The sequence below is a fragment of the Erinaceus europaeus genome, chromosome 22 (genome assembly GCF_950295315.1).
Source record: "Erinaceus europaeus chromosome 22, mEriEur2.1, whole genome shotgun sequence".
Classification (NCBI taxonomy): Eukaryota; Metazoa; Chordata; class Mammalia; order Eulipotyphla; family Erinaceidae; genus Erinaceus; species Erinaceus europaeus.
Genome location: NC_080183.1, coordinates 15895374 through 15916359, shown reverse-complemented (window position 1 = coordinate 15916359; position 20986 = coordinate 15895374). Strand labels below are relative to the sequence as shown.

Sequence of the window (20986 nt, the reverse complement as noted above, 5' to 3'; positions counted from 1 at the left end):
CTAGCCTGAAGATTTTAAAAAAACAGCCTGAAAGAAGCAGAAAACGGAAAGTGATGAGGAGGAACCTTGGAACTCCTTTCTCTTGTTCACATTGAAAATTAACATTTTCCCCCTTGGCAAAAATGAGTCATCACCTTCTTGTGGGCCTGAGAACTCATGACATAATTTTCTTTAGCTACGTGCAGCTTCTGAGAACTCCAAATGCAGCCAATACTACTGAGAAAGTTGTTGTTACTATTATTTGTACCAGAGCGGTGCTCAGCTCTGGCTGACGGTGGTGCTGGTGACTGAACCTGCGACCCCAGAGCTTCAGGCAGAAGAGTCTTTTGCAGAACCATGATGCTGCTTCCCCAGCCCCAAATAGTTCATTTATTTATTTGTTGTTAATTAAAGGGAGCTAGTTAGCTAGTTAGCTCAGCTCTGGCCGATGGTGGTGCTGAGGATTAAACTTGGGACCTCAGAGTCTCAAGAAAGGCGGCTTTATTATTATTTTTTTAAAAAGACTGTATTTATTTATTAACGAGGAAGATAGGAGAAAGAACCAGACATCACTCTGACACATGTGCTGCAGGGGGTCGAACTCAGAACCTCATGCTTGAGAGGCCAAAGCTTTATCACTGCGCCACCTCCCGGACCACAATTATTAATTTTTACATTCGCACTAAGTCGGGGTCCCCCCCTCCAGGTCACCGCGACCCGCTTTGTGTTGTTCTGAGGTTACACGTGACGCTCCAGGGAGACCGCGGCCACGTGCCGACGACGTGCGCACCCCGCCCCCAGCCGCGCGGCGGCCACGTGACTCGCACCTACGTCACGGGCACCGGGCGCGCGCCCCGCCCCCAGCCGCGCGGCGGCCACGTGACTCGCGCCTCCCGGGCCCAGCCTCTCGCATATGAGCCGCCGCGGCCGGCCAGTCCCCGAGCCCGACCGCGTCCCCAGGGACAGGTAGGGGCGCGCCGCTCGCCCTCGTCCTCACAAAAGACGCTCCGCCCCCTCCGCGCTCGGCCCGCCCCGAAGCCGCGGAGCGGGACTGCAATCATAAACACCGGACAGAGCGGTGGCCTTGCAGTGACGCCTGCGACTCCCGGGGGCCGTGCCAGTCTTGCCTTCCGGCGGAAAAGACCCTCTAAAATGAGGGCGGCAGTCTCTTTGACGCCGGCCCCTCGGGGCCTGTCACGTTGCGGGCGGACGCTGCGCGGGCGGGGGGCGGGGCCTGAGGGCGAGGGGGCGGGCTCTCGGAGGCGCGGTTGCCATGGAGCCGCGGGGGCGGGAACGCGCATGCGGCTTGGGGCCCGCGAGGCGGGCGGTGGAGCGACTACCCGGCCAGGTGAGGAGGGGGCCGCCCCGGGGCGGGGGCCTGTGCCCGGAGCCTGGTGGGCGGGGAAGCGGGACCGGGCGGGCAGAAGCCGGCGCGGACTTCCGGGGAGGCTTGGTGGGGGGCCGGGGTGCTGCCTCGCCGCGCGGTGCGGGCCCCCAGTCCGGGTCGGGCACAGGTGTGCTGGCCCCACCTGGTCCCCTGCGGGCGGCCGGCTGAGCAGGTGCTGCCGGGGCTGGGCATGGTGTGCATGTCACCCAGGGCCCTTTGGTGTCCCCACGCCTGTCGGGAGCCCCGTGGCGCCCATCGCTGCAGCCCGGGCTGGGGGTCCACACTGGGTCCTGGGCCGGCAGGTGCAACGCCTCCGACAGGAGGGGACACTGTCCATACCAGCTGGGGGGGCGGGGGGGCGGGGGGGCGGTTCTAAGGGCTCACCCCAGCTCACCTCCTGGGGGCATCTCTGGGCTCACCTCCTGGGGGCATCTCTGGGCTCACCTCCTGGGGGCATCTCAGGTCCCACCTCCTGGGGGCTTCTCAGGTCCCACCTCCTGGGGGCTTCTCAGGTCCCACCTCCTGGGGGCATCTCAGGTCCCACCTCCTGGGGGCATCTCAGGTCCCACCTCCTGGGGGCATCTCAGGTCCCACCTCCTGGGGGCTTCTCAGGTCCCACCTCCTGGGGGCATCTCAGGTCCCACCTCCTGGGGGCTTCTCAGGTCCCACCTCCTGGGGGCATCTCAGGTCCCACCTCCTGGGGGCTTCTCAGGTCCCACCTCCTGGGGGCTTCTCAGGTCCCACCTCCTGGGGGCATCTCAGGTCCCACCTCCTGGGGGCTTCTCAGGTCCCACCTCCTGGGGGCTTCTCAGGTCCCACCTCCTGGGGGCATCTCACGTCTCACCTCCTGGGGGGCTTCTCTGGGCTCACCTCCTCTATGACAGAGCAGACGGGTGAGCCCTGTGTGGCCTTTCCAAGTCGAATGGAATGGGGTGCTCAGTGAAAATAGCAGACTGTCCCTCTCAAGGCCACTTCTGCTTATGCAGAGCAAGGGGACAGGCTTGAGAGGAAGCAGGCGTCGAGTGGGTGACCCGAGCTGGGGTGACTCAGCTTTGCTGGCTGCCTGCTCCTAATGTCATCTGACCTTGTCCCTTAACGGTTGTGAAGCCCCCTCCGGAGCCTACCCCTACTTCTGTCCCCGCAAGCATGGCACACACAGGAGCCTGGGCACCCAGGAAAGGTGCCAAGTGTCTGCAGAGAGCTCGGAGCAGCACTGCAGGCCGCCTTGCCAACCTGGGTCTCCCTCTTAGCAGCAGCCCAAGGTGCAGGGAGGGGACACACAGATGATGGCGGGGAGGCTGCTCCAGCTCCTGAGGCGTGAATCACCTTGGCGCCAGGTGTGGATGAGATGCCTGCTCCCTGCAGGAGGCCAGACCTGGAAATTCAATCTTGACGGGGTCACAGGCTGTCAAGTGGTCGTGCAGTGACCTTCTAGGCATTTTGCTGACAGCTGAGCCACCAAAGGACAAGACTTGGGGTGTGTGCTTCTGTGGCCTGCCTCATGTGACTGTTGGGGACCGAGGTTGCACCCCTGGAGGTGGAAGATGGGGGAAATCCAGTTCTTAAGTAAATGCAGGAGCCCAGCGCACGCTGGGGATTGAACTTGCAGCTGCGCGTGGAGACCTCTGCATTCGCTGCCTGTCTGCCCTTCCCCGCTGAGCATGAACTGTCTCCTTGAGAACCTGGGGACATTGTGACACAGGCCCATGGGCTTGGGAAAGGCCTGGTTTTTCTGCGTCTGGAGAGTTGTGACAACCGGGGCTCTGAGGTGTGAACAAAGCACTGCTCCTGCTGTCCGGGCTGTGTCAGCAGGCCTCCCCAGCTTCACAAGCTGGGTGTGAGCCTGGGCAGGACGTGCCCGCCTCGCTCTGCCCTGTTGCTCTATGGCCACTGCCGCCCTTGGCACCACTCCCGAGAGGGCAGCACCGCCCAGGGAACAGAGGGTGTGGTGGGTGGAGCCCGGCTGTCTCGGCCTCACTTTCCCTCCCTCTTGGCTGGCAGAGGGCTTTGCTGAGGACAGCCGCGGCCGCCTGACTGTCCCCGTCCCTGGGAACCCCGAGCCGTGGGTGTCGCCTTCCACAGCAGCTGAGGTGTCTGTCCTGGACCTGTGTCCGTGGTCAGTTCCCAGGGTCTGAGGTCCTTGCATCTGTTCTTGTTTTGTTTTGCTTGTTAAAGATCTTTTAAAATTTTTGGTTTAGGGCCGGGTGGTGGCGCACCCGGTCGAGCACACAAATTACAGTGCACAAGGATCCGGGTTTGAGCCCCCAGTCCCCACCTGCAGGGGGAAAGCTTTGCGAGTGGTGAAGCAGGGCTGCAGGCGTCTCTATTTCTCTCCCTCAGTTCCTCCTTCCCCTTTCTTTTGATCTCTGGCTATCTCTATTAAAGATAATTTAAAACATTAAAAAAATTAAACTTTAATTTGTTAAGGCAGAGAGAAATTAAGAGTGAAGCGGGGTATAAAGGGTGTGAGAGACACCCGCAGCCCTGCTTCACCACTTGGGAAGCTTCCCCCTGCAGGTGGGGACTGGGGGGCTTGAACCTGGGTCCTTGCACATGGGAACATGTGCCTAACCAGGTGTGCCACCACCTGGCCCCCATCTCTTCTCCTCTTAACTGTGTCAGTATTTTGATGCCACGGTCAGTACTGGCCCTGGGAACTCCACCTGGCCGCTGCCTCTGCTCTGGAGCCTGTTCTGTCTGTCCACTAAGATGGCGCAAGGCCCCACCGGGAAGACAGGCCTGTGGTGCCCCTCATCGCTGCTGTTCCTCCTCTCACAGCGGAGGGGCTGGAGCACCCCCCCAGAGGAGAGGCCCCTGCCCTCGTCGCCCAAGCAGCTTCCATGGCCTGCAGCCGCCACCCACCCGGCTCGGCCGTCAGATGCCTGCACCTGCTCGGCCATCGTGCTGCCTCCTGCTCTCTCTCTCCATATTCCGAGAAAGACTGACTTCGTGCAGGACACAGAGAACTTCCTACAGACCAAAGGAAGCGCGAGGAGCCAGAACAGCGCACCCTGCACGTGGTGTTCAGACCTGGGCAGGCAAGGCCTGCGCTCTACCTGCAGGCTGTCCCAGCTGCCGTCACTGTCTCCGTCCTCGTCCCTGTGGCTCCCCTCTTACACTCGAGCAGAGCCCTGTGTGTCACTGTCACCGTCCTCCTCCCTGTGGCTCCCCTCTTACGCTTGAGCAGCGCCCTCTGCGTCCTTATGATGCTGCTCTGGCGTTGCCGCTCGGTGACGGCTCAAATGGCCCTGTTGCAGCATCCGGGCATCGACGAGCAGACGCCTCCCCTCTGCACAGGGACCGGCTTGTGTCACTGGGCCACGTCAGGCTTCCATCCGACAGCCCACTCCGCACATGCTCCTGGGGGTCCACGGTCGATTCTGTCACCGTTGCCCCACTGACTGCTCCCTCCCTGAGCACAGAACGACCCTCTGCCTGCAGTGCGGCCCCAGCGTCATCAGGCCAGCCCAGCTTCCTGCGCACGCTCAGACTCCTGTTGTCTGGATGTCCATCCTGTCTCCCCACTGCAGGCCTTCCTCGGTCATCCATTAACCGCGGCGACGGTGCTCTCTGTCTGTCTCTGCACCCCAAGCCACAAGAAGGTCTCAGCCACGTGCTGCTGTGTCCACTCAGTAGCTTGGGGCCCAGCACAGTGCCTGGAACACACTGAGCCTGAAGTCCATTCCACATGCCTCAAACTCCCCCTGTGAAATGGAGCAGCAACTGAGGAGGATGGTGTGGACCTCCCTGAGAGAGAGGCCGTGACCAGCAGCAGCCAGCGGGCTCGTCGTATGTGATTGTGTCTGTGATGGTGCAGGAAAGTGCTTTTTGAGACCAGACAAATAGCACGTGTCTATAAGGACTTGTTGGGTACCCTGCTAGGCTGTGTGACCTTACTTTGACTGTTGTTTTCCACAGGGATGTCACTGTGAGGGACTCAGCATGAGCCGGCCCGTGGAGAGGAAGAGCCCGGCCCGAGAGAGCCCCCGGAGACTCTGCGCCAAGCCGGGCAGGGCCACCGAGATGCGGAAGGGCGCCCGCCTGCCAGGCCTGGCCGCCGAGTCCGACAAGGACTCCGGGTTTTCAGGTGGGCAGCATCGGTGTCCTCTGAGGAGGGCTCACGGGGGTGGCGGTGGGGGGCACAGTTCCCATAGCTCAGTTATGTGAGGAGGAAGAGGAGAAATACCTGCTCCTTCAGACTCTGGTTTCTGTGGGTTTCTCTCGGGGTGATTGGCCACTTTCTTTAATTAACTAATTAATTATTTGAAAGATAGGAGGAGAGAAAGAACCAGATAGCACTCTGGCACATGTGCTGCTGGGGATCGAACGCAGGACCTCATGCTTGAGAATCCAGTGCTTTATCCATTGTGCCACCTCCCGGACCACATCATTTATTTATTTATTTTCCCTTTTGTTGTCCTTGTTTTTCTTATTGTTGTTGTAGTTATTGTTGTTGTTATTGATGTCATCATTGTTGGATAGGACAGAGAGAAATGGAGAGAGGAGGGGAAGACAGAGAGGGGGAGATAAAGACAGACACCTGCAGACCTGCTTCACCGCCTGTGAAGCGACTCTTCTGCAGGTGGGGAGCCGTGGGCTCAAACCGGGATCCTCACGCTGGTCCCTGTGCTTTGTGCCATGTGCGCTTAACCCGCTGCACTCCCGCCCGACTCTGTGTGATTGGCCACTTTCAACCCAGCCATCAGCTTCAGTCATTCTTTCTAAAATGTGTATGTGGGCACTCATTACCATGCATGAGGACCCAGGTTCAAGGAGGGGGAGGCTTCATGAGTGGTGAGGCAGGTCTGCAGGTGTCTCTCTTTTTCTCTCCTCCTCCATCCCCACCTTCCCTCTCAGTTTCTCTCTGTCCTATCAAATAAGACAGGGAAAAATTAGCTGCCAGGAGCAGTAGCTTCATAGTGCTGACACTAAGCTTCACAAATGGTGAAGCAGTGCTACAGGTGTCTGTCTCTTTTCCTCTGTATCTCCTCCTTGCCCGTAAATTTCTCTCTGTCTCTGTCCAATAATAAATAAATAAATAAATAAGTAATTATTAAAAAAAGAGGGGGCCACGTGGTGGGGCATAGGGTTAAACACACATAGTACTAATTGCAAGGATCTCAGTTCAGTCTCTCAGCAGGTGGGCCCCTTCATAAGTGGTGAAGCAGGTCTACAGGTGTAAAAACAAACTTTTATTTTTTTTTCTTTTGCTTCCAAAGTTATTGTTGGGGCTTGGTGCCAGCACTATGAATCTGGGTCCGAGAGGCCATTTTTTCCATTATTATTATTTTTTTATAGGATAGGACAGAGAAATTGACAGAGGAGGGAGAAAAAGAGAGACACCTGCAGGCCTGCTTCACCATTTGTGAAGTAACCCTCTGTAGGTGGGGAGCCAGGGGCTCGAACCGGGATCCTTGTGCTTCATACTATCTGCGCTGAACCTGGTGCGCTGCCACTGCCCAGCCCCCGCTTTTTCTTTTTTTCTTTCCTTCCATTGTTTTTTCTTCTCTTCCATTTTCTTCTTTCTCTCTTCTTTTTTGTTGCTGTTAAGGAAGTAATTTTATTATATTTAAAAACATTTCCCAGAGTCTGGGGATAGCTCACTCAGCTTGGTAAGCATGTACCTTTCTAAGGCTTAAGATCTTGGGTTTGAGCCTCAGCACCTTTGGGGGCGTGTCCCAGACAGCACTCCTGTGGCTGGTGGAGTGGTGCTGTGGTGTTTCTGCTCTTGCCGCCTCTTCCTCTCTCTACACTAGTGAATGGAGCAGTTAGCCAGATGGCAGCACGGCTCTCCATGGGCCTGGTAATGCCGCTAGAAACGCCCTCTTAGGGGCCAGGCAGTGGCGCACCTGGTTCGCACATGCTACAGTCCACAAGGACACAGGTTCAAGCCCCTGGTCCCCACCAGCAGGGGAAAAAGCTTCACGAGTGGTGAAGAAGGGCTGCAGGTGTCTCTCCCTCTTTATCTCCCTTCCCTTCTCAACTTCTGTCTCTATCCAATAATAAATAAATTAAAAAGAGTTTTTTAAAAAGGAAGAAATGCCCTCTTGGTCCGGGCAGCTGGTATGGACCCCAAGCTGCCCCCTGGCCCATTTCCCTGTGAGGATCAGAGATAAGCCAGTGGTTCATCTCCAAGGCCTGTCCCCGGCCACCGTTACTGTCCTTGTCCCCACTGGCTCCCACTCCTTGTCCCCAAGCACACACTTTGTGTTCTTGTGACGCTGCCCTGGCACTGCCATGCCAAGTTAGTTCGATGGCCCTGTCACGACATCTGGGCCTTGATGGGCTGATGTGTCTCACTCTGCACGCTGTCCATCAGCCTGAGAGTCCTTTGATTTCGTGCCAAGGCTCTTTTTATTCATAGATCTAAGGTGCTGGTGTCAACATTTTGGGCCCCAGGAGCTGTGGGTTGCTGGGTGGGCCCTCCCTCTCCCTCTCCCCTCTCCCTCTCCCTCTCCCTCTCCCTCTCCCTCTCCCTCTCCCTCTCCCTCTCCCTCTCCCTCTCCCTCTCCTTCTCCCTCTCCCACTCCCCGCGTCCAGCCTCACTGGCAGTCAGCGTTATGATGGCTGATTATGGCGACACTGCAGCTGCCAGGAGGTGGGGGACTGGCCGCCTTCAGGCTGGGATGTTTGTCCTTTGGGCTTGCCCCCCTCAAAGCTGAGGTATAAATAGACTGGTGTGTGGAGCTGCCCGCCAGGGTCAGGAGAAGGACAGCCCCGGCAGGGGAGAGCCAGTGGGAGCCCTTGAGGTGCTCACCGCCTCTTGGCCTTTGTCCCAAGCTGGCCTGGTCACAAGGCTCACCCCAGGCTCGTTACAAGCAGGCTCACAGACCTGCTCCAAGAAATGAGGGCGTTGAGGGTCTTGGGGGTGGGGGTCTGGAGTGTGACTCTCTTCCCTTCCTTTCTTCCTTCCCTCCTTTTTTAAACCAAAACACTGCTCAGCTCTGGCTTATGGTGGTGTGGGGGATTGAACCTAGGACTTTGGCATGAGAGTCTGTTTGCCCCTCCTTCTTTTGATGAAAGAGAACCAGGGTGTCACTCTGGCACATGCACTGCCAGAAACTCTGGACCTCATGCCTGAGAGTTTTAAAAAAAATTTATTATCTTTATTTATTTATTGGATAGACATAGCCAGAAATTGAGAGGGAAGTGGATGATAGAGAGGGAGAGAGACAGAGACACCTGCAGCCCTGCTTCACTCCTAAAGCTTTCCCCTTGCAGGTGGGGAGGAGGGGCTCGAACCTGCATCCTTGTGCACTGTAACATGGGTGCTGAACCACTGTCCCCTGCCTGAGAGTTTTAACACAATGTACTGTGCCACCTCCTGGGCCACAGCAGACTTCTTCTTTCATGAGGGTCTCTGGTGACTCTTGTGCTCAGAGAAGTCTGAGTAATGTTGCAGACCCCATCTCTTCCGCGCTCTCTCTCTTTAAATAGCACATCGACTTTTTGTCTGTTTTTCATACCATGGAAGTAATACATGGTCCTTGTCAAAGCTTTGACGTCACGGGACACGCAACAAGGACATGCACACGGTCCCTAGTCCTGCCCCTCTTGTCCCCAGCACCGCTGACGCCTTGCCCTGCCTCTTTCTGACCACTCCAGCTTTGTCATCTGCAAGGCAAGTCCTGTTTGTCTTATTACCCAGGTCCCGGCTGGTGTTCTGACTGTTCCCTTGTCTGTTGGGTGTGTGGTGAGAAGCTTAATGATCCTCAGACCCCAGCTGCCCCAGACAGAGGCCCCGTCATGGTTGGCAGCCTCCAGCCACCTGGGGTGACTGCCAGGAATTCTGTCCCTGCCTGAGTTCGTGTCCCAGTCACTGCTGCTCCTGGTGGCCATTTTTCCTATTTTTGTTGCCCTTGTGTGATGTCAATTATAATGCCAATATCGTCTTTTTCATTTTAATTACTTTCTAAACTTTGTTTTTATTTGTTTATTTTACGACACCCCCCGTTATGTCCTGAATCAGTTCTAGTGGGTGCCAATGACAATTCTCTTTTACACTTTTCTTCCTGCTTTTGTTAGCTCACAGTCTGTTTAGGGCACATTTCTGTTCTCCCATGTTTACGAGTATGGGTTCAGTTTATTCCATAATCCTTTAAAAATAGTTTTAGTTTATTTATTTTGGATAGAGACAGAGAAATTAAGAAGCAAGGTGGAGAGAGAGGGAGAGAGAGCTACACCTGCAGCCCTGCTTCACCGCTCCTGAAGCTTCCGCGCTGCAGGTGGGGGCCAGGGGCTTGAGCCCAGGTCCTTGCACACTGTAACGTGTGCACTCGATTGGGTGCACCACCACCCAGTCCCAATAGATAGTTTATAGTCCTTTATTCCAAGGACACGTCATTGCTCTGAGCAATTCTATTCCATCACTCCCCAAAGCGCAAGGATTGGATTCATGCGAGCTCTGTTGTGGCCCTCTACGCTTTACTGTTTTGAAGTTTCACATCAACATGGAACTGAGTGGCTATCCAATCTCCAGAGGGACCGCTTTGCCGCATCAGCTTTCTCTCTCGACACCTGTCCAAGTGGCTTTCCACTTCCTGTTTCCTATTGCCTCCAGGGTTATCTCTTGGACTTGGTGCCTGCACTGTGAATCCGCTGCTCCTGGTGGCCATTTTTCCAATTTTTGTTGCCCTTGTTATTGTTGTTATAGTTGTTGTTATTGTTGTTGGATAGGACAGAGAGAAATGGACAGAGGAGAGGAAGACAGAGGGGGAGACAAAGATAAAACACCCACAGACCTGCTTCACCCCTTGTGTAGCGACCCCCCTGCAGATGGGGAGCCCGGGGCTTGGACCAGGCTCCTTAGGCTGGTCCTTGTGCTTCATGCCATGTGTGCTTAACCCGCTGCGCTACCTCCTGGCCCCTGGCTTTGCACTTAAGACGGTCCTTGTGCTTTGCGCCACGTGTGCCTAACCAGCTGCGCTACCAGGGCCCAACTCCTCGCGGCTTTGCGCTTCTAAATACACCTCTGTGCGTGTCCTAAAGCAGAGACATTCTTCTGTAGTGTGTGCTGGTGATCACAGCTTACAAATTTAACACCAGTCCAGCCGTTAACTAGCGACATCCATGTTCGGGTTTATGCTCTTGTCCTGAGGGTGATTTGCATTTATTTATTTTTAATTTTTATGATTATTTTTCTATATTGGGTAGAGACTATCAGAAATCGAGAGGGAAAGGGGCAACAGAAAGAGAGACAGCGAAACACCAGCAGCCCTGCTTCACCCCTCACAAAACTTTCCCCCTGCAGCTTGGGACTGGGGGCTCGAACCCAGTCCTTATGCGCTGTGACATAAGCGATCCACCAGGTGCACCACCGCCTGGTCCCCTGGGTGTTTTCTGTAGCCAATAATCTGTCTCTTTGTGCGGCCCTAGCACATGCTTGTGACTCGTGGCTCTCATCTACTCGTCTTGCATTTTTAGTCTCTGCTTAGTCCAGAGCCGCTCTCTTCTCTTTTGTTTCCTTTTCCTCTCTTTTAAAATCACATTGGTGCCTATGAATGAGTTGATTCTGTTGTTTTGTAGCATGCCCTACATTCTGGAGTTTTTTTCTAGTAGTTTTCTTATTATTAAAATGATAACTTGTGGGGCCGGGTGGTGGTGCACCTGGTTGAGCACACATGTTACAGTGCGCAGGGACCCAGGTTCAAGCTCCGCGGTCCCCACCTGCAGGTAGTAGCTTTGCAAGTGGTGAAGCAGGGCTGCAGGTGTCTCTCTGTCTCTCTCCCTCTCTAGCTCCCGTCTTTCTCGATTTCTTGCTGTCTTTATCCAATAAATAAAGATGAAAAAATATAGAACTTTTTTTTTACAAGAATAGTACATTTTTGATCTTACATCCTTCTCATTACAACACATAAGGAGTCTCCTGTCTTTTACTTTTTTAAAACATGTATTTATTTATTTATTCACTCCCTTTTGTTGCCCTTGTTTTATCATTGTTGTGGTTATTACTGTTGTTGTTATTGCTGTCATTGCTGTTGGATAGGACAGAGAGAAATGGAGAGAGGAGGGGAAGACAGAGAGGGGGAGAGAAAGATAGGCAACTGCAGACCTGCTTCACCACCTGTGAAGCAACCCCCCTGCAGGTGGGGATCTGGGGGCTTGAACCGGGATCCTTATGTCAGTCCTTGTGCTTCGCACCACTTGCGCTTAACCCCTTGCGCTACCACCCGACTCCCTCATTCAACATTATTACTCCCCATCTCTTCCCCTATTCCCTTTCTTTCTTTCTCTTCTGGTCTTCATCATTCCAGGGTCACTTTTTGGAGGGGGAGGGGCAGGGAGGAGAAAGACACAGCACTGGAGCTTCCCCCAGTGCAGTGGTGGCCGGGCTTGAAACTGGGTCCCTCACATGGCAAAGCAGCACATTGGCCAAAGTAGTTATTTCATCAGCCCAGTGGTTACTCTTATGTAAACCCTAACTGAGGTAGATTTTAGTCTGTAAGACAGAAAGGAAGCCTGCTGTTCCCTTTAAAATATTTATCTATTTGCTTTTAGAGAGAGGGAGAGAGAGACAGATACACCAGAGCCCTGCTCAGCTCTGGCTGATGGTGGTGCTGGGGATTGAACCTGAGACCTGAGGTTTTTTTTCCCCTCCAGAGTTATCGCTGGGGTTGAGTGCCTGCACTACGAATCCACTGCTCCTGGAGGCCATTTTCCCCCTATCTTTGTTGCCCTTGTTGCCCTTATTGTTGTTATTGCTGTTGTTATTGGATAGGACAGAGAGAAATGGAGAGAGGAGGGGAAGACAGAGAGGGGGAGAGAAAGACAGACACCTGCAGACCTGCTTCACCGCCTGTGAAGTGACCCCCCTGCAGGTGGGGAGCTGGGGCTTCAGATCAGGATCCTTATGCCGGTCCTTGTAGTTTGCGCCATTAGCGCTTAACCCACTGCGCTACCTACAGGCCCCTAGCAGGAGAGTCTTTTGCAGAACCATGATGCTTTCTCCCCTACCCAGGCAGCCAGGTGACACTCTTCAAAGTTTGAAGTGAGAGGGAGAAGGAGAGTTAGATGCCACTGAGAATTCAATGACAGAGATTTCTCAAAATTCACACACACAAAAGACCCAGACCACAATATTCTGGTGAGTCTCTGGTGGCCCAGGCCTGGCCCCTGGGAACTGACCGCTGTCCTGCTGTCCTGCCCGGCAGATGGGGGCTCAGAGCAGCTGGAGTCTGAGGACAGGCCGAGCACCACGTGGAGCCGCAAGGACGGGCACAGCGCACCTACCCCTGTGGTTGTCATGAAGAACGTGCTGGTCAAACAGGTGAGGCGTATGGAACTGCTGAGCTCCCTGGGACCCGGCCACTGCCGCTGTCCTGCTCAGGGATGTTGGAAGCCCCATAGACACCTCTGTGCTGGGCAGGAGAGGGTCTGACAGTTTGGAGGACTGGGTGGTACCACCCACTTCTATATGTACAAGGACCCAGGTTCAAGCCCCTGGTCCCCACCTGCAGGGGGGAAGCTTTACAAGCGGTAGAGCAGGGCTGCAGGCGTCTTTCTTCCTCTCTGTCTTCCCCTTCCCTCCTGATTTCTTTCCAATAAAATACAAAGGAATTAAAAATATATTTAGAAGAAGGAGAAGTAGTATGAGTATCAGGATGATGCACTCACTGGTGGTGGCTCACCCAGTCAAGTGCACATGTTACCATGCACAAGGACCAGGGTTCAAGCCCCTTGGCCCACCTGCAAGGAGGAAGCCTCATTAGTGGTGGCACTCACTTTCTTTTCTTTCTTTTTGCCTCCAGGGTTATCGCTGGGGCTCGGTGTATGCACCAAGAATCCACTGCTCCTGGAGGCCATTTTTTCTTTTGCTGCCCTTGTTGTTGTGGTTATTATTATTGTTGTTGGGTAGGACAGAGAGAAATCAAGAGAGGAGGGGAAGACAGAGGTGGAGAGAAAGAGAGACACCTGCAGACCTGCTTCACTGCTTGTGAAGTGACCCCCCTGCAGGTGGGAAGCTGGGGGTTCGAACTGGGATCCTTACGCCGGTCTTTGCACTTCGTGCCACCTGCGCTTAACCCACTGTACTACTGCCTGACCCCCACTCACTTGCTTTCTCTCTCTCTTCCCTCTATCTCTGCCTCACAAATAATAATATATAATAATAATAATAATGGCCACCAGAAACAATGAAGTTGACTTGCAAGCTCGGAGCCCCAGCAGTTACATTGGTGGCAAAAAAGAAAATAAGAATCATGCCGTGGTCCGGGAGGTGGCACAATGGATAAAGCATTGGACTCTTGAGCATGAGGACCTAAATTCAATCCCCGGCAGCACATGTACCAGAGTGATGTCTGGTTCTTTCTCTCTCTTCTCCTCCTATCTTTCTCATTAATAAATAAGTAAATAAAAAATATATATATAAAAGAATCATGCCATGTGTCCTCAGTTCCCACTCAGTGAGACTGTTTCATACTCCTTATTCTTGCCTGTGCAAAGGGACCTTGACTTACTCGATCCCATATAAAAGAGGCAAGTAGAAATGCTTCCACTTGCGGAGTGCATCGTAGTATATGCTGGAATTCAGGGTAGACCCCCAAAGAATTTCTTTTTAGTTTGAACTTCCCTGAGAACTTGAAAGTATAGGATTTTATTTATTTGAGTAATGAGATAATCTCCTTGTTTCTCTTGTCACATTCTGAGCTCTGTCTTTTCTTTTTCCCTCTGTTTCTTTTACTCCTTAAAAAAAATAATAATAAAAAAGATTTACCTGTTCATTCATGAGTGAGAGGGAGGGGGTGGGGGGTGGAAGAGGACATGAACTGAAGTATGACTCCGGCACATGTGATGCTGGGGATCAAACTCAGGACCTCCTGCTTGAGTGTCCAGTTCTGTATCCATTGCACCACCTCTCTGAGAATTTTCTTTTCATTTATTCATTTCTTCTTCTCCTCCTCCTCATTTTTTTTAGTATCTTATTTATTGGATAGAGACAGAAATTGAGAGGGAAGGGGGAGCTGGAGAGATAGAGAGACAGCGACAGATACCTGCAGCCCTGCTTCGCTGCTTCTAAAGCTTCCCTGTGGCAGGTGGAGACCTGGGGCTTAACCTGAACTTGGGTCCTTTGCACTGTCATGTGTGTACTTACTGTGTACACTATCGCCCCCCCCATGCTCTCGGGGAGAATAAGCAGCCCTGGTGCAGGCCAGGCAGAGTGCACCTGGCTTGCTGCCAAGCGAGCGAAAGAGCCAAACGTTTGAGAGACTGTTACATGATAGTTGGGGGTCATGTGACTATCTGTCGTCTGTAAGTGAAAGACTTGGATGAGACTCTCAACTAGGCTGCAGTGTTTGGACCAGAGAACTCAATCCTATGGAGGTGGGTAAGTCCGAAGAGAAAGGTCTCCGGAAGAGAAGTGGTTTATTTATTTATTTTTATATGTTTATTTACTCCCTTTTCGTTGCCCTTGTTGTTTTATTGTTGTCATTGTTGTTGGGTAGGACAGAGAGAAATAGAGAAAGAGAAGACGGGGAGAGAAAGACAGACACCTGCAGACCTGCTTCACCACCTGTGAAGCGACTCCCCTGCAGGTGGGGAGCCGGGGGCTCGAACCGGGATCCTTACGCCGGTCTTTGTGCTTTGCGCCACCTGCGCTTAACCCACTGCACCACCGCCAGACTTCCGAGAAGTGGTTTCTTTAAGTGAAAGAGCACTGGCCTAGCCGCCTGTGCTCCTAGCCCGTCAGCTCTCTCACAGGAGCGCTCTGCCGAGGCTGTTGAAGATCAGGACGCGCCGGGGTCTGAAATCTAAAGCTGCCTGTTTGCGATTGGGACTGCTCCGCCACAGGCAGGCTGGGCGCTGACGGCTTTAGTTCCTACGGAGAGACTGGCCAGCGGCACAGGCTGCTCTCTGGGGCCAGACGGTGGCACACCCAGCACAGCGCACATGTTACCATGCGCAAGGAGCCAGGTTCAAGTCCCCGCTCCCCAGTTTCAGGGGCAGCTTCACAAGCAGTGGAGCAGGGCTGCAGGTATCTTTTCTTTCCTCTGTTTGTACATGCCCCTCCCTCTCCATCTCTGTCTGTCCAAAAAAAAAGAAAAGCAAGCTGCTTTTCACCAAGGCAGCCTGGCGAGTGGGAGAAGGAATTTAAGGACCTCTGCTAGACGGATCACACCTCAGCCTCCCTCACAAGAGACAAAAAGAGGGGGTGAAGACGTGAAGGGGGACCAGCTAAGGCTGTGGGGCCTCCGCAGGGCAGCCCTCGCTTCTGGGGTGCCTCTGCCCTGCCCATCTGTCTTCCTTCTTGTGCTCTGCGTGACTGTGTGTCAGCTCCCGCTGTGGGCTGTGGGCGAGGCTGGCAGCTCCAGGGCTGGGCACAGCCCATGGGTGCCAGTGCCCGGGCTTCTGCCTGGCTGCATTCTTCAGGACAAAGCCCAGTAGCCACAGGGCAGTAGGGCAGCCAGATCTGGGGGTGCAAGGAAGGAGCTATGTTTTTTCAAGCTTGCTAGCACCCAGCAAATCTGATGTCATGTGTGGGTGGCACACCAGGTTACGTGCACACAGTACAAAGTGCAAGGACCCGCTCAAGGATCCTAGTTCAAGCCCCTAGCTTCCCACCTGTGGGGATTGGGGGTGGGGGGTGGGGTTGCTTCACAAGCAGTGAAGCAGGTCTGTAGGTGTATTATCTTTCTCCCTCTCTGTCTTTCCCTCCTATCTCAATTTCTCTCTGTCCTATCAAAAAAAAAAAAAAAAAATGACCACAGGAGCAGTAGATTTGTAATACAGGCACCAAGCCCCAGTGATAACCCAGGAGGCAAAAGAAAAAAAAAAGGAGAGAGCGAGCAAGCAATTGAATATGAAAAGAAGAGAAGAGGAAAGGAATCTGTATCTTGCAGTGGTCTGGTTGTTGCTGCTTGGTTGTGGGTATCGTTTTTAACATTTTATTTATTTATAATTTATTTTATAGGACAGAGAGAAATCAAGGAGGGGAGACAGGAAGAGAGACAGATATCTGCAGCCCTGCTTCACCACTCGTGAAGCTTCCCCCCGCAGGTGGGGTCAGGGACTTGAACCCAGGTCCCTGCACACTTTTGCATGTGCTCTCAACCAAGTGTGCCACCACCTGGCCCTTGTTGTAACCTTTCTAAGCTCTAGTGTCCCTTCTGTGGAGGGTGATGACAGCTGCCTCGTGGGCTGCTGGGTTGTGGAGACCAGTGGACAGAGCTGACATAGCAGCTGCCCGGCGTCAGCCCCAGCCCAGGGTGACTTCTGCCTTAAAAGCGAGTCCATGGACTCTCGACCAGGTGAGCCTGGAGCTAAATTCCTTCCAAGTTTAAGAGGCCCCAGGTGCAGCTAAAACAGACTTAGCGGTCAAGTCGCAAGGAGAGTTTTGAAATTAGCAGGTATTAACTCACTTTGGGACATGCACCATTTGGTTTTTGTGGCTTCCACTGTGACTGTGTCATTATTCCACCTCATTGCAACTTCTGTTTATTTATTCTGGACAGAGAAAGAAATTGAGGTGGGCAGAGAGATGGGGTGGAGATAGAGACAGACGTACACATACACACGCACACATGCCCAGCACACCACTTACGGACCTTGCCCCTCCAGGTGGAGACCTGGATTGAACCCAGATCTTTGCCCTCTGTAACATGTGTCCTCAACCAGGAGTACCACTCCCTGGGCCCCTTACTTGTGGCTTCTTTTTCTGAGCAATGGCATTCAAATAAAAAATGTTTCAGGGGGCTGGGTGGTGGCACACTTGGTTAAGTGCACACACTGCCATGCGCAAGGACCTGGGTTCCAGTCCCCGGTCCCCACCTGCAAGGAGAATGGTGAAGCAGTGATGCAGAGGTCGCTCTGTCTCTCTCCCTATCTTCCCCTCACACTCAATTTCTCTCTGTTCTATCAAGTAGAATAAATAAAGTCTAAACAAATTATTTTTAAAAGAGGTCTTAGGTAGGGAAATAGTATAATGGCTATGAAAACAGACTGTCATCCTTGAGGCTCCCAGCTCCTGGGTTCAATCCCCTACTCCACCATCAGCCAGAGATGACCAGGGTTCTGGTAAAAGGGAAAAAAATAGTTATGCCTTAAGGAAAGTAACAATAATGGGTAGCAGTAGATAGCATAATGCATAGACTCAAGCCTGAGGCTCCAAAGTCCCAGGTTCAGTCCCCTGCACCACCACAAGCCAGCAGCATTCTGGTAAATAAATAACAATAACAAAAATGAACTAAAAGGGGGGGCAGGAAGTGGTGCACCTGGTTCAGTGCACACATTACAGTGCACAAGGACCCAGGTTCAAGCCCCTGGTGAAGCAGAGCTGCAGGTGTCTGTCTCTCTCTCCTTTACCATCTCCCCCACCCCTCTCAATTTCTCTCTGTCCCTATCCAATAATAAATAAATAAATTTTTAAAAAATGAACTAAAAAGTGGAGTTTCCAAGATCGACATGGGGTTTCTGAGTTTTTTTGTTTGTTTTCTGCAGCCACGGGAAGAGCTGTTGGGGAGAGGGTGTGTGTGTGTCTGTGCCCACGAAGGCTTCCAGACTTGCCTTGAGGTGACCCTGCTCTCTCTTCCCCCCAGGGCGGAGGATCCTCTGGGCTGCAGTCATGGATGGTGCAGTCCTCCTTTGAGGTGCTGCCAGGCCAGCCGCAGCTGCTCCTGCTCCACCCGCCCGCGCCCCCTGCCAGCCCGGGCCAGGCCGGGGACAAGAAGCCCCCCGACACCCGGGACTACCTGCCCATCCTCAACTCCTACCCCAAGATTGCCCCCCACCCGGGCAAGCGGGGCCGGGGGCCCGGCCCCGACGATAGATCAGAGCCGCAGAAGAGACCCTGCCCGCAGAGATGGCCCTTGGGGGAACCGGGTGCCCCCAACCCTGCACCCCGGGGCGCCCGGACTCTGCAGCCCGCGCCCACCCGCCGTGTGGCCAAGGTGCCCGGCCTGCCCTCCTTGTGTCCCGCCAGCCCGGCCTGTACCGTGGACGGCACCCTGCTGGGGCCCGCGGGCACACATTCATCTCCCCACCGGCCCTCCACCCCAGAGGTCCCCCCACTGCTCCCTGAGCCTCCAAGGCAGAGCAGGCACCGGCGCTTCCAGAACACGCTGGTGGCTCTGCGCAGGTCTGGGCTGCTGGAGGTCACGCTCAAGACCAAGGAGCTGATCCGCCAGAACCAGGCCACGCAGCTCGAGCTGGAGCAGCTCCGCCAGCACACACAGCTGCTCCTGGAGGCGGCCGGGGGCCACGCACCCCAGGCCTGGGCCCAGCTGCAGGCGGCCCTGGGCCCTACCACCACCACCACCACCACCGTGGGCTCCGGCCATGCAGCCCTGTAGCCCCCGGCAGGTGAGCGCCGCCCTGCTCAGGTGGCTCTGTGACCTGCTGTGACCTCCACCTCCTTGGCCCCTTCAGCACCTCATTTGTGAGCCCCCTGCCACCCCTGGCAGTGTTCTCAGCCCTTGTCCCTCAGCCTGCAGACACTCGGGCAGATGGGGGCTGTGGTGTGGGGCCAGCTGTCACCTTCCAGTGTCCCAAGAGTGACACCTGCAAGTCAGAGAGGAGGGAACCCTTGGTGGGTCCCTCCCCTTTGAGTGACTCAGGCACAGAGGGGAGGAGAGGCAGCTTGTTAGCCTTTGGGTGAAGCCTGAATGCGCCGGGCACAGGTGGGGCAGAGCCAGCCACTGAAGCCTTCGTTTCCTTAAACTCAAAGGTGAGGGGACAGGGCAGTGTGCTGTAGGACACTGAGACCCTTGGGCAGGACGCTCGCACCGGGGAAGCTGGGAGCTCTGCCACCTGGGGTTCTAGCTGACGAGTGGCCTTCTGGACTCTGAAGAAAGTGGGCACAGGGAGCATCTCTTGCCCGGGAGTGGAAGATTCTGTGCATCTGAGCTGTTCTGCTCTCTTCTGGTGGAGCAACGCTGCCTGTTTCATGGGAGGGGACCTCAGGGCTTCATGGCCCTGGTGCGGCCTGTATGTCTGAGGCTGTCACCCTTGCTTCCATGAGAGAGAGAAGTCACAGCCTGATAGAACTTTGGATCAAAGCTATCCTGAGTTAGGACAGATGAGTTCATATTTTTACCCATTTTTCTTCCTTTATTTTATTTATTATTATTTTTCTAGAGCACTGTTGCTGATGTTGGGGATTGAACCTGTGACCTCAGACCCTCAGGCATGAAAGTCTTATGCAGAGCCAGTATGCAGTTCCCCCAGAAGCCCATTTTCTTCTCATATGTACCCAGAGTTTTCCATTGTTGCACGTCTTGGTGGTGGGGAGAAGTCTCAGAGCAGACTCCCTTGTCTTCCACTTTGAGTTGGGGTTTGCAGACCCCCACTCCATTGGAAAGTAGACCAGACTCCTTATTATACAACCTCAAACCCATCATCCTCTTGTTGAGAACTCTCCCTCAGAGGTCTTGACACACACTGTCTTAGTAAGAAGCTCCGGTGGTCCAGCCTCATCTTTCTCCTGCAAGGCAGATGGTGGGAAAGCTTTGCCAAGGCCAGAAGCCAATGGCCTCACTCATGGCCACTTGTAAGGGCAGCAGAGCCCTCAAGACCTGAGCCGAGCTGCTTGCACTCTGCTCCCCAGCATGCCCGACCTAGCTACCTTGAATCTAGAAAAGAAAGTTTGAGAATATCTACAGTCTTCTGGCCAGTGCAGAATTGCTCTCTCCTCGAGTATTTCTTTAAGCAGACCCGGCTCATTTTCATATTCCCCTTGGGCCCACGCCCAGTCTGTGTGGCACTCGCGCAGCTCGGCCGTGCCCAGAAGCTTCCTTCCCTGAACCAGCTAGGCAGCCACTGTAGAGAGGGCCCCCATGAGCAGCCTGGCACCTGTTACAGGCCACCCTGAGCATCAGAACCCAATGCCTCTGCTGAGAAGGCTTCCTGGGGGACCGACCTCTCTGGCCCCTCAAAGTCCTCTTCCCAGATGAAGGTCTGCATTGTCCTTTGTCCCACGAAGAGGCGGTGACAGCCATCCCAATCCTCGCTGCTGATTAATGGGGAACAGCAGCTCCACCTCCTGCCTCTCAGTGCTGGGGGATCTGGGTGTGCCCCCCCCTATGGAGCTATGGGCAGGTGACACCGGCAAACACCGGGGGCCAGAGCCATGTGGACAAGTGGAAGGACCCTGGGGTTGACCAGCAAGCTGGCCAGATGGCCCTGGGCAGTGCAGGGTGAGATGCCATGCCTGGCCCAGCCCTGAGGACTGGCGGGTGGGTCTGCCGGTGGCTTTGAGGGGGATGATTGATCCTGTAGTCTTAACTGTCCTCTGGCTTCCTCAGAGAAAAGTAACTCGCATGTGCACTGACATGTCTTCCCAGCTCTGAATTCTTCAGGTTGGGGGAGTCTTGTCTACCAAATGTGAATCCTTCGGAGAAGGTATGAAGTTTTGCAGAGATCAACTGTGAAGTGTCAGAGAAAAAAAATAATAAAATTCACTTACTTGAACATGATTTGGCCTCTATGCTTTATCACCACCGAAAAATACGAAGGGGGAGGGTGTCTAGAGCTGGTATCTGAGTTGGTGGAAGTTTCCAGCACAGGCAGGCACAGCCTTTGGAAACCCTGGGATCAGAAACTGAGCTTGGGGCGGGTGGTGCAGCACCTGGTAGAGCGCATGCTACAATGCTCAAGGACTCAGGCTCGAGCCCCTGGTCCCCACCTGCA

General features: G+C 54.2%; 1 protein-coding gene across 3 annotated transcripts; it reads left to right on the top strand.

Moving 5' to 3' along the window:
- The first annotated feature begins 626 nt into the window (after positions 1-626).
- Positions 627-20772, top strand: CIPC (CLOCK interacting pacemaker). Of its 3 annotated transcripts, none has more exons than XM_016191300.2 (4): positions 627-945; positions 5285-5453; positions 12517-12632; positions 17899-20772. In XM_016191300.2, the coding sequence occupies exons 2-4, from the start codon at positions 5309-5311 to the stop codon at positions 18649-18651; spliced, it is 1014 nt and encodes a 337-aa protein (XP_016046786.1). In that variant the 5' UTR covers positions 627-945; positions 5285-5308; the 3' UTR covers positions 18652-20772. The 3 variants fall into 3 exon arrangements, with proteins under 3 accessions (XP_016046786.1, XP_016046785.2, XP_016046787.1); XM_016191299.2 differs by lacking the exon at positions 627-945 and adding an exon at positions 1046-1327; XM_016191301.2 differs by lacking the exon at positions 627-945 and adding an exon at positions 3331-3482.
- The last annotated feature ends 214 nt before the right edge of the window (positions 20773-20986 follow it).